The 12,211-nt window shown below is 33.4% G+C and overlaps 2 protein-coding genes across 3 annotated transcripts; one reads left to right on the forward strand and one right to left on the reverse strand.

Annotated features, from left to right (window-relative positions):
• Positions 1 to 6,665, reverse strand: LOC141394488 (putative E3 ubiquitin-protein ligase UBR7). The gene is made up of 3 exons (XM_073968943.1): positions 6,546 to 6,665; positions 5,382 to 6,425; positions 1 to 660 (listed from the first exon to the last, which is right to left on the reverse strand). The coding sequence occupies exons 2-3, from the start codon at positions 6,301 to 6,303 to the stop codon at positions 284 to 286; spliced, it is 1,299 nt and encodes a 432-aa protein (XP_073825044.1). The 5' UTR covers positions 6,304 to 6,425; positions 6,546 to 6,665; the 3' UTR covers positions 1 to 283.
• Positions 716 to 3,156, forward strand: Rsph9 (Radial spoke head protein 9). Of its 2 annotated transcripts, XM_073968945.1 has the most exons (3): positions 716 to 1,544; positions 1,607 to 2,190; positions 2,248 to 3,156. In XM_073968945.1, exons 2-3 carry the CDS (start codon positions 1,843 to 1,845, stop codon positions 2,746 to 2,748), a joined length of 849 nt encoding a protein of 282 aa, XP_073825046.1. In that variant the 5' UTR covers positions 716 to 1,544; positions 1,607 to 1,842; the 3' UTR covers positions 2,749 to 3,156. The 2 variants fall into 2 exon arrangements, with proteins under 2 accessions (XP_073825046.1, XP_073825045.1); XM_073968944.1 differs by having other exon boundaries at positions 716 to 2,190.
• Positions 6,666 to 12,211: the final 5,546 nt, after the last annotated feature.

Consider the following 12,211-nt stretch of genomic DNA (forward strand, 5'->3'; position numbering starts at 1 on the left):
TTTTATTGAAATAAGTTTTTATGTATAATTCTTTTTTTTTTATAATTACATGAAATGATACAAATAGTGAAAATATGTCCTTGATTATATATGAAAAACAACATGAATGAGATGAAATTTGGAATGTACTCATATAAAACACATGCAAAGATTAATAATCATAACAAAATTTAACCAATATTCAGAATGTAAAGATATAAGTGTTGTTGTGTATAAATGTCAAATATTGAATAGTTATCGTTCGTAATAGTTTTTAATATGAATAAATAATACGTTAAAGATGTTAACGGCAAAAGTGTGGCACACCAATCTCAACGTTTTTCTCATTGCGAATTTCGCTGAAAAAACGATTTATGTCATCTTCCGTTACCACTTTTTTACTAGCAACAAATGTCTGCAAGTAGTCCTTTAGTCTATCCTTCATCCGGTTATATTCGGTAATTACATCAATTTGTTGTACACGATCAATGGATGCTAACGCTCGAATACCTTGTTCATAGGATGATTCAGCAGCGGCTTTTTGCATCCCACGTTCTTCGTAGCTTTTAGCCGAATCCTCGGAATCAAGAAGATATTCAACATTCTCCTTCTTATAGATCAACATGCAAGATGGACAACGGCAAAGTGAATTTCTCCAGTCCGCACCCCAGAATGTTGGTCCTGCAAAAAAATTAAATAATAATAATTTAAACATTAGTAATCCATATACAAGGTTAAACTTGTTTTAAAGTTTAAGATGCTGTATTTTTTGGTAAGCCTGGTCGTATTTGAGTGAAATAGAAAGCGAAGCTTATGTATGTAAAAATACTGGATGCATTTAAACATCCACACGTAGAATTGAATTGGGATACACACAAGAAAAATATATATCGCGATGATCATGTCACAAGAGTGTTAACAACAGACGGACCGACATACTATATTGGAGTGTATAAAAACGAAACAAAAACGTATATCGTCATCATAAATCCCCGAAGACTTATCTCCAAAAATATCAAAATTCTTTTTTTATTGAATCTAATACATAAGACTAAAATACATGCTCTTGCAAAATTACAAGCTTCCACGTTCAATAATAACAATCCTATTCAAGAAAAGGCATTTCGGAAAATGGTGTAACATTGCAGATCTTGTTGTAATGACGGATCCCAAAACCAAGCGTTCTCGCGGTTTTGGTTTAATTACTTTCTCTCATTCGTATATGACTGATAAAATCAAATACTCATAAGGTTAATATTCCATAGAACAGTTTTTCATTTTATAAAACATTTTTTGCTTCTCCTGTAAAATTATTATTTTGTTAGTTGTCTTTGGGCATTTCTGGAGACGATGTATGGGTAAAGCGGAGATTGAAAGAGTGTTGTTGTAAGAAACTTAGTATTTTTGTATGTCTCGCAAGATATTAGGTAATGCTGAACCAATTGACTTCTCCGGTTGATTCGAAATGCAAAGAATACAGGACTGCCAGATTTGATTTATCAAGCCATCAGAGAAAGCCAAATGCTTTGTATCTCAACCTTAATGGCAAGAGGCAGCCAATAAATGTATTGTCATACTGATTTGACAAAAAATGGCCAAATATTTACTACATTATTTTTATAAGTAGCAATTGCATTCATAAATTCATAGTGAACTAACATACGCCTTGCGACACACTTCCTCATCAGAACGAACGACTCCAGTTAAGGCGTCCAGTTATTAAGCCAATATACTGTTTCTGTGCCGATTTACTATACACTTCTATTTTTTAATAAACATAGTTTATTTTAATTGCCTGTCATATTTTTATTTAAGAAATATATTAAAATATTGAATTTTAAATACATACATACATCCAAAACCATGAATATTGATTACTTACAAGAGGGACTGGATTGTCTTATGTACTGTGGCTTAAAACTGAGTCAAGAGCAAAATATTTTGATTGCAAATTCACTAATAACGCTACAAACTGAAAATCGGTTTTCCAACATTTACTTTTGGGGCAGAATTAATGGAATTGAAAAAGATTACTATGTAGCCTTCGGATATCTTAAAGACTGTCTAAAAGATAGAAAATACTTTTATAGCACAGATGGATACCAATGGTTTATGCTTCCATTTGTGCAGAATGCAAAAATTTTCCAAGCTACTATTTTGTGTCGTGAACCATTTAATGGCGATCCAAGTTTAATAAGATGTGTGAAATTGGTAAATAAAAACACATAATATAAAATTTTGCATTTTAAATGTAAAGTACATTTTTAGGACCCATCGTTTGAATGTGATACCAATCAGGTTATATCTGCTACCCTGCCAGAAGAAATAAAACTTAAGGAAGAGGATCGATTAGCAGCCATTGTTTTTATAATAACTGAAGAATGTGCCATATGTCCTCGCGGAGCATTGTATAAATTGACCGATGGGTGTATAGTTCGAAATGAAATGTTTCGCGGTTTAAATGAATTACAATGTGAAGACCTGTCATATTATCAACTTTTTCGATTACCTCGCAATTGTTTAAGAGAAAATTTGTCGAAACGCAACGATTACAACTATCCTATAGATTTTTTGGATTCAATCGATGATGTCATTCCCAAAAGACAATCATTTTCCCTAAATCTGCAAAGAAATGGACGCCTGGTTGTAATAAAATCATGTCTGTGGCTTGGATTGACTTTCTTCCATAAGATTCTCTCACGTAAACATGGATTTCTATATATTGGTGATGGCAAGAAAAATTATGATTTACTTTTTATGACCTCCTAAATTTATCAAAAGTTTTTAAAGACAGTTTTGATAAATATTGCAGGATTGAACATTTATTCAAAACGCCGTTCTGAAGAACACATGTAATTAAAATCTGTAGTATGAATTTTAAACGAGAATTCAAGTCCATTTCGAAATATGAAAATTGTAAATAAAGCAAAGAACTTCTACAAAAACGCTTTATTAATTCCCAGAAAAGTAAGTTTTTGTGTCAAACCCGTTGGATTAGATTTGATACTAGACAAATTAGGTAAAAATATTTAAAGATGTTTGCCCACATCGGGCTTCTGCAAAGTTTTCTGTAGAAAGAAATTGTCATTTCTCGGAAAGTTTAACAGATAGGTAGGGAGATGTCATTATCCTACTGGGCACGTCTTCTGGTTTGGCGAATGGGAACGAACATAGGGTGGTAAATGGAGTTTTAGGATTCATTAAACGTTGGGCAAAGGAATTTTCTGATCCCTATGTCACCAAGCAATTATTTGTCTCACTTGTCAGACCTATACTTGAATATGGTTCTGTTGTATGGGATCCCTATTATTCGAAATATTCCGATAAAATTGAATCTGTGCAAAAACAATTCTTACTTTTTGCTTTAAGAGACTTTCATTGGAATAGTGATTTCATCTTGCCATCATATACGAGCAGGCTTAAGTTAATCAGATTACCAATATTAAAAAGTAGACGTGTAATGTTCAATACAATTATGGTACAAAAAATTTTGAATGGCAATATACTTTCAGATTTCCTTAACTCTTCAATTAGAATAAGTGTTCCTATCAGATTCAGTAGATATTATCGTTTCTGTAACATTGATTCTCATCGCACTAATTATGCACTAAGCGAACCTGTTGCAGAATGTGTGATGAATTTAATTCTTTATATTTTATTGTAGATTTTGGTGTAGATATCAATATTATCAAGTCTAGAATAATTTCGTATCTTAATACTTAGAATATACCTAACATCATAAAATATACTAGCTGTTAAAGAATTCTCTGTAGATGGTATTCAAAGCCAACTTTTTATCCCGTCATGCTCCGGACCATGACGTGTACGCGATCCCTACGTAATGGGGAGGTCGCCCCACGGTTCGGAAGGGGTGGGAAAGTGTGGAGTTGGGAACGTTCGAAAAAAAAATGCTCCTAAGTCCGGAAATGTACCAGTAGTCGAACACAAATAACTAAAACTTACTATAACAATATATGAAAATGATTTTAAAAATGATTCAATAATATTGTCAATTAACTTTGTGTAATATTTCATCATTTCATTTATTACATCGGAATTTAACTTTTTGTTCGTGAGTGTTTTTCAACACAAACAAAAATGCATAATAATTGGTCTGTTCCAGAACTGCAAGAATCTACTAATTTGTACTATTTTTTCGACAACATAAAGGAAAAATTGTTATCGTAGTAAAAAATTGTAGATTCTTGCAGGTTCTGGAACAGAGCAAATGTCTGTAATTATATTAAAATGAACAAATTTTCAATAAAAATTTGTTGCTTGTTGTGATTGTAGATAATATTCAGAAGAACACATTAGAAAAATAAATTATAAAATTATTGTAATTCTGAAATTTTAGCTGATGCCGATTTTAGGGACAACAAAATGTAAATTTTGCCAGAAGTCGGCATGGGGTGAAAAAATTGCTCTTTGTCAATTATTTTTAGCTCGAAATTGTAAAAATATGTTAAATAAATACTTTAAAGTCTAATTAATAAAAATAACTTCAATCAAAATATAGTTTTTTATGCTATATTAGGCCTAGCTTGAAGTGCGTGCGTTTGATTTTTTATTTAATTTTTAAAAGCAATATGGATTAAAATAAGAATTATGTGCGTAAAAGTGCGTTCTTTTGTTGTTTAAAATAAAAGAAACGATTAACTTATAACCTTTATTTACTTAAATACAATATGCCGACTACTGGAACAGTCATACCGAGAATAGGGAAATGGTGCCAACTACTAGCAAAAAGGCACTAATTCACTAAAATCGCATTTTTCTCATCTTTTATAAGAAATAATTCAATTTTCTTTTGTTTCATCGAAAAGTAAACAAAATTTTTAAGCAAAATGAGCTTTTGTTCATAGCAATTGGAATAATTTACTCGGAATGGTGAATGGCTGAAGTTGGGAAAATCCTAAAAGTGCCGACTGTTACTGCACTTACCATATGCTGTTGTTAGGAAAGTGACATCTAACAAAGAGGAATCTAAAGGATGTTCGTACTTCTTTCCTATATAATTATATTCCCCGTGGACAAGTAGATCTTGGTAATTCCCTATAGTAAACAACTGCGATGGGAAAAAATAAAAGGAAAAAATACCGTGCAGTGCTGTAAACCGGCCGAAAGAACCAAATTTATGGGCGAGGACAACCTACTCGAGACTCTTAAGACTATAGAAGATAGCTTAGAGCAAAGAACTTTTCCACCAACCAGGACATGTTACCCAAAGTACTTCGAAACATTCTAGTTGTAATTAGTAACAAATACTTTAGTTTTGTGGGCAAGTATGTTAAGGAATGCGACTCCCTCATAAAGTGGAACTTAAAACTGATTATTGCCTATTGAGAATATAAACAATGTCTATGATGTAATATATCATATTAAGTTATATCATTACATACCTTTAACATAGTCCCCTTTTTCAGTTGGCCGAGTACATTTCGATTTTGCTTCATTATTATCATTGTCCAGTTTGGGCTTCTTGCATAAGGGCTCGCTATCAGCAACCGACTTGTCATCACATTCTCCCATATTCATTATTTCCGAAATACTCTTGTCAAGATCACTTTTTAACTTATTATCATCATCCTCACACGCTGATACTTCGCCAGCGATGGTTACATTTCCATCGGTCACCGATTCGTTCAAATTATCCACTGATGTCAATGAAAGTCCCGTATAATACATGAGAAATTCGTGTTTGGCCATGCACCCACTACAAATCATCTCACTGCATGCTTCCATTAGCTTCTGACCAATGGGCGGTCCATCCAAATGGTTCAAATGAAACCAATCTTCGCAAATCCCACACTGCAACATAACTTCTTCTGTTGTACGCTCTGGATCTGGGTAGGGTCGATGACAATTACAGTAGAGTCCCTGGAAATTTTGATTATACAAATTGTCCCGATTTGCAGCCACAGCCTGTTTTAGACCAGGATTTAGGCGACATCTGTTGGAGTTACCCATACGTTCGGTTGGACAATCGCAGCAGAAATTTCTTTTGGTATACAATTCAACCAATTCATGGTTTTCGTGGCATTGATATGTACATGCCAAACAGACGCCAGCACACTTAGACAAATCATTACGGCTTTCTGGACAGCAAGTCAGACAGGAATACAATGCTTGTCGTTTAACTGCACCCTGTGCATAGGTGCATACCTTTTCGTCAGATGCTCCCAATACAGCCGCATATTCTTCCTCCAGTTCCTTTTCTTCTTCCAAGACATCTAACATTGTAACGCTGGATTCGTCCAAAACATTTTTTCCCACTTCCGGTACATCTACATCAGTTATTTCGACTTTATTTATGTTTGCCATAGCTTGGATATGAAATAGACACACAACAAATTTATTTTTCCCACTAAGCGAAGATAAACTACGTATTGAATTTCGTTTGCGAATGATAAAATTTCTCTACTCCGATACCAAACAACAAAAATCTGCAATAACAACAAATTATATTTGGCGGTCACAGTGTTGTAATCGTCAATTTTTTCGAATGCTATACCAATTTCAAAGCATAGCACCTTATTTTGAAAAATATTCCAATCGTATCTTACCGCTCGAGGTAAATATATTTCATTGGACCGACACCAAGATGTTTAAACAAATATATAAATTGAAAATCTATCCAAAGTTTAATTGCATAAATTTATAGAGAGAGCTCTGCAAAAAATCATAAGAATAGCAAGTCGTCTTTACATTACATTACTGCTACGCGATTGCATATACGATTTATCATACGACAATAGAGGCACATTAAACGCATTTTACACTTGCATTTAAAACAGGTGTTTTGGGAATTTACGTCATTTATTTGACATATATGGTCTGTTCCTTTACTAGGCGTTTACACCAGACAGTTTTTCTTCAAATACAACTCTGATTTACTAACACTTACCCTGCGTTTACAAATGACAGGACAGTTGGCTTCATGTATTGATTGTCAAAATCCCACAACTTGCCTGTGTGACGTAGGCGTCCCGACAACTGCAAAAACAGTTGTAAAATTTTGAATGAAAATCATCGACATCTTTTTGTTTTCCGTTCACATATTTCGTTTTTGTTCATGTTCTTTTGTTTTGAACACATTTCAATTATTATCTCACTTATTTTTACAAAAAATGCCAAAAATTTGTCTTCCTTACTGTCTCTGTAAAAATTATGGACAGCTGGAAGACAAACGACAAATGTATGTATGTGTTAGTAAATCAGAGTTGTATTTGAAGACAAACTGTCTGGTATAAACGCCTAGATACAAACATTTGTCGGCTGTCTTCCATATGTCCATCATTTTTTTCACGGACAGTCGGGTTAACAAATATTTGACATTTTTGTAAAAATAAGTGAAATATAAAGTGAAATGTGTTGAAAACAAAAGAATATGAACAAAAACAAAATATGTGAACGGAAAACAAAAAGAAATCGAAGATTTTCATTCATAATTTTACAACTGTTTTACGTCTTTACGTCTCACAGGCAAGTTTTGGGTTTTTGACAATCAATACATGTACTCAACTGTCCTGTCATTATATAAAGGCAGGGTTAAGCTGAGCACTCACCTATCAGTCTGCCGGACAGCATTTGTAATAGTATGTGTAAATTTTCGAAAATTTGAGAATGTTTGTGTGACTTTTTCAAGACTGATGAAAATCAAAATAGTTAAGGTTAAGTTTATTGCATGGCACAAATATCCAGATAGTGGCATCGTAAAATTTTGAATATGTTATGTCAAAACTTTCTTTATGTTGTTGGGGAAATTACAACAAAAATAATTTTTTTTATAAAGGGATTTGACTTTTCATATTCGATCAGATGGTGTGAGACCACTACCTGGTAGTTCTGCCATGGTTTATTGAGACTTATGCTTGGTTTACATTTACGAAATCCACTCGATTTTAACTGTCAAATCCATACGTTAAACATCAAATGAAATCCAATGGACTTCAAATGAGATTTCATTTGACGTCCGAGCTATGGAATTGACAGTTGAAATCGAGTGGATTTCGTAAATGTAAACTTAGCATTATAATGCCAAAAATTTACATAAAAAATAACAAACGAGAGGATAACTTAAAACTATAAAGTATTGTTTTAATTTTAATAAATTGGGTATGTTAACAAACTGACATAAGCTTTGTTCCTTTACTTCTTTAATGGTAAGGGTGGTGAAAGAGAAAAATGTCAAAATTGCTCAAAATTGCTCTCTCATGAACATTTTTACCAGAAAGTAAAGGAACGGAAAAATGGGAGATCTGGCAGCAATATCAAAAAGAAACATAAAAAATCAATTTTCGTCTTTTATTTCACAGTTTTTAATTTAGTTTTGTCAGCGTTCGACTTTTTGTTCTGTTTTCGTCCATTTTTTTTAATTGTGAAATAATCGTCAAACAAAAGTCGAAAAATCAGTTCTGCCATTTTTACCTGCAGAAATTTTGCTGGTAGCCTGTGGTAGAAGAGAAAGCCATTTTCGCACTCTCTCCACTCTCACTCTCTTAAAAATTGCTTTCAGTTTTGCCACTTTTCGGAGTTAAGGAACGCTTTGCAGGTTAAAAATGGTAAGAAATGGCAAAAATGGTAACCTCAGGTAAGTAAAGGAACACAGCTATAATAACAACGATGTAAATATATTCTGCGGATGACAATAATTAAGGACAGAACAGAATCAATCGTCGTTTGTTTTGCTTGCTTCCCCAAATGTCAAATTATAAAGGAATGCCAGAGCCTCTTTGCAAATCCGCCCCTTTAGGAGGCTCTGGCATTCCTTTATAATTTGACATTTGGGAAGCAAGCAAAGCAAGCGACGATTTATTCTGTTCTGGCCTTTAGGCTTTAATATGCTCGCTCCCGGCATATGTATTGGCTAGTAGAGCTTTGTCTACGATTAGGGTTCTTAAAACTAAAAAATATGTTTTAACTTAAAAACTAAAATAAAAAGGTATCCTAACCCCTGTGTGTGCCGGGAGTTGGAGACGAATAAAAATGTCTACCAGGAAAATTGCAATTGGGGATAAATAATTAGTATTTGACCAACTAAAAGGCACTTCTGAATTAAAAATATCACGCATAATATTTCCGTTTATGTCGAGTTTTATAGTTCCTTCCTATGCACTTCCGAATTAAGTTCCTTTCAAAAATTTCCAATTCTTTCATAACAGTCGGTGAAATTGTGAACCACTACGCAAATGTTTATTATTAAATAAAGTTGCAAAAGCTCCCTTCATATTTGCTCTGTTCCAGAACCTGCACGAATCTACTATTTTTTACTACGATAACAATTTTTCCTTTATGTTATCGGAAAAAAATAGTAAAAATTAGTAGATTCTTGCAGTTCTGGAACCGACCAATTGTTAGCTTTTTTGATATTATTTCTAGCATGATTATTAAATTTATGTAGCTTGTTGAAGAAAACCCCAAGGTATTTAATACTATCTTCGAATTTAATTTCGTTGCCATCAAGAAAAAGTTCCAATTCTTTACTTTGAGTTCGTTTACTCAACAATTTGTACAAATTTGTACTAGTTCAGTAACTTCTTGTAATCGGCTAAGGTCTTTTGCATTGTACTGTAGAGTAAACGAACAACATCCAGTAACAATTTGTAAAAATTTTGAGTAAACGAACACACATATTTTTATTCTTATGTTGTTTGGTCTGTGTTTAGACACACAAATTTCTCGGGAAAGTAAATTGCGTTTTTTGGGAGAGAGCGGAGAGGAAAGAGCTCCTCAATACTCTTTCCTACCCCCTATTATCTAAAAACTGAATTTACTTTCCCGAGCAATTTGTGTGTCTAAGTCCGTGTTTAGACACACAAATTTCTCGGGAAAGTAAATTCAGTTTTAAGGCAATAGGGGGTAGGAAAAGGGTATTGAGGAGCTCTTTCCTCTCCGCTCTCTCCCAAAAAACGCAATTTACTTTCCCGAGAAATTTGTGTGTCTAAACACAGACCAAACAACATAAGAATAAAAATATTTGCAAACATCAGCACATCAGCACAGTTGCCTGTAAATGAGTTGTTGGAATTTATTTAAAATTCCTTTTGCGCGTAGCATCCGCTGTTTTATGTTTGTTTTGTTGTTTTTTTTTTTTTTTTTTTTTTTTTGCTTTATGAAGGCTAAGGTCATTTTATAGTGATATTTGAATTAATTCTCTTTCGAGTTGAGCTGTTATAAGATACTTTGAGAAATTAGGAGTTCGCCGAAGTCCCTCACATTCACGGGTGGTTAAGTCCGATCATCATTATTCAGCATTTTACGTTTTCAAGGACCACACTTCGCTCGCAGCTTCAAAAATATGGTTAATTTTTTTTCACCACGAATACATGCATAAAATTATTTTTTTATCAAAAAAAAAAAAACATATTACCATTACCAGCAATAACTCAATATAGAAGAAAATTAATGAGTGTCGAGTTTGGCGAATCTAAAGCAATTCTTTATGCTGATGATGCGATGCTTTACGCTCATAGCGAGTCTCCCGTGGAAGCCTTGCACGTAAATTGGACAACGTAAATAACTTTTATACCAATTGGGGTATTAAAATGAATGCGTCCAAAAGTAAAGCAATTTGCTTACGTAACGTTTCCGGCAAATATAACGATTTGTTGTGCCTCAAAGTAAAGAATTGGAACTTTTTCTTGATGGCAACGAAATTAAATTCGAAGATAGTATTAAATACCTTGGGGTTTTCTTCAACAAGCTACATAAATTTAATAATCATGCTAGAAATAATATCAAAAAAGCTAACAATTGGTCGGTTCCAGAACTGCAAGAATCTACTAATTTTTACTATTTTTTTCCGATAACATAAAGGAAAAATTTTTTTTTGTGGGAATTATTGTTGACCTTTGGACTGAATTTATTTCTTGATTTTAGTTTGGCTTTAGGTCAGAAAATAAAAACAATAGAGTTTGTTTTTTATTTTATTTTTATTGTTCCAATATTTCGATCTTCTCCGAAGATCATCATCAGGGATTTTTTCTTTAAAAAAGAACAATTGACAATCACTATATAAAAATTAAACAAATATTTTCAACAATAATTACATTTTGTTTTTCTTTCCTTAACAACAGTCAATTATGCACATCCTATTTTCCAAACGAGTATTTTGCAACTAAAGCTTTTTGTGTTTTTCTATTGCATTTCTGTAGATCTGTGCACAGTGTTCCGTATCCATTTTGTAGTTTATTCTTTTTTCTACTGGCACATTTATAATGTGTAGCATTTCAAGCATGAATCTGCGCTTGTAATTACTTTCCTGTGCCAAGATTTCTACTTCCTTGAAGTTCGGTGTGTGTCCTGTGGTTGCACAGTGTGCCGCAAGCGCAGTTTTTTGTTCAAGGGGTTTACTTTTGTTCTTTTGGTCTGATTTGTGACCACTTATTCTCGTTTTTAGCTTGTTTTTTGTTGTGCCAACATATACCTGAGGGCATACGTTGGACGAGTCACCGCTGCATTTTATCTTATATACGACGTTCGATTTGTCGTCGTTAGGAATTTTCGATTTTGTCCTACTGAAAAAGTTGTTATTAGTGTTAATGCTTTTTAACGCTAACTGGTACTGTTTGTTGTTATATAGGTTTGAGTGTGAAACCCTTTCTGAAAACCCAGGAACGTAAGTAAATCGTTTGTATATCTTGTCTTCTTTTTGTTCCTTGTTGACGGTTCTTGTGTTTGTTACGTGTTTGATTAATTCGTTTATCGTGTTAGTTGGAAAATCATTCTTCTTTAGAATATTTTTGATTTTATATTTATTTTTGGCGTGGAATTTTTGATCACTGATGTTCAAGACTCTTTTTATAAAGTTCGTTGCCGTATTTATTTTTATTCCTCGGGGGTGTTTGGAATGATAATTGATCAATCTTCCTGACGCCGTGGGTTTTTGATACCAATCTAAATAGAGCTTGTTACCTTGTCTATGTACAATAGAATCTAGGTATGGTCCCCCAGCGTCCCAGTAAACCTGGCTATAAAAACAATAAAAGAGAAGTGGAACATTCTAGGACAACACACAAATATCCCACAACACATTTTTATAGACATTTTAACTTTATGCATTAAGGATTCAAGGTATTTTGCTCACGATGACAAAATATTCGAGCAGTTAAAAGGAATGCCAATGGGCTCCCCTATCTCCCCAATCATAGCCGACATCGTTATGGAAAAGCTACTAGAAGAAACTTTGGAAAAACTGGAGGTAAAACCAAGAATACTGACTAAATATGTC

This window comes from Musca autumnalis, unplaced genomic scaffold (assembly GCF_047663935.1).
Source record: "Musca autumnalis isolate F117 unplaced genomic scaffold, ASM4766393v1 scaffold_2, whole genome shotgun sequence".
Classification (NCBI taxonomy): domain Eukaryota; kingdom Metazoa; phylum Arthropoda; class Insecta; order Diptera; family Muscidae; genus Musca; species Musca autumnalis.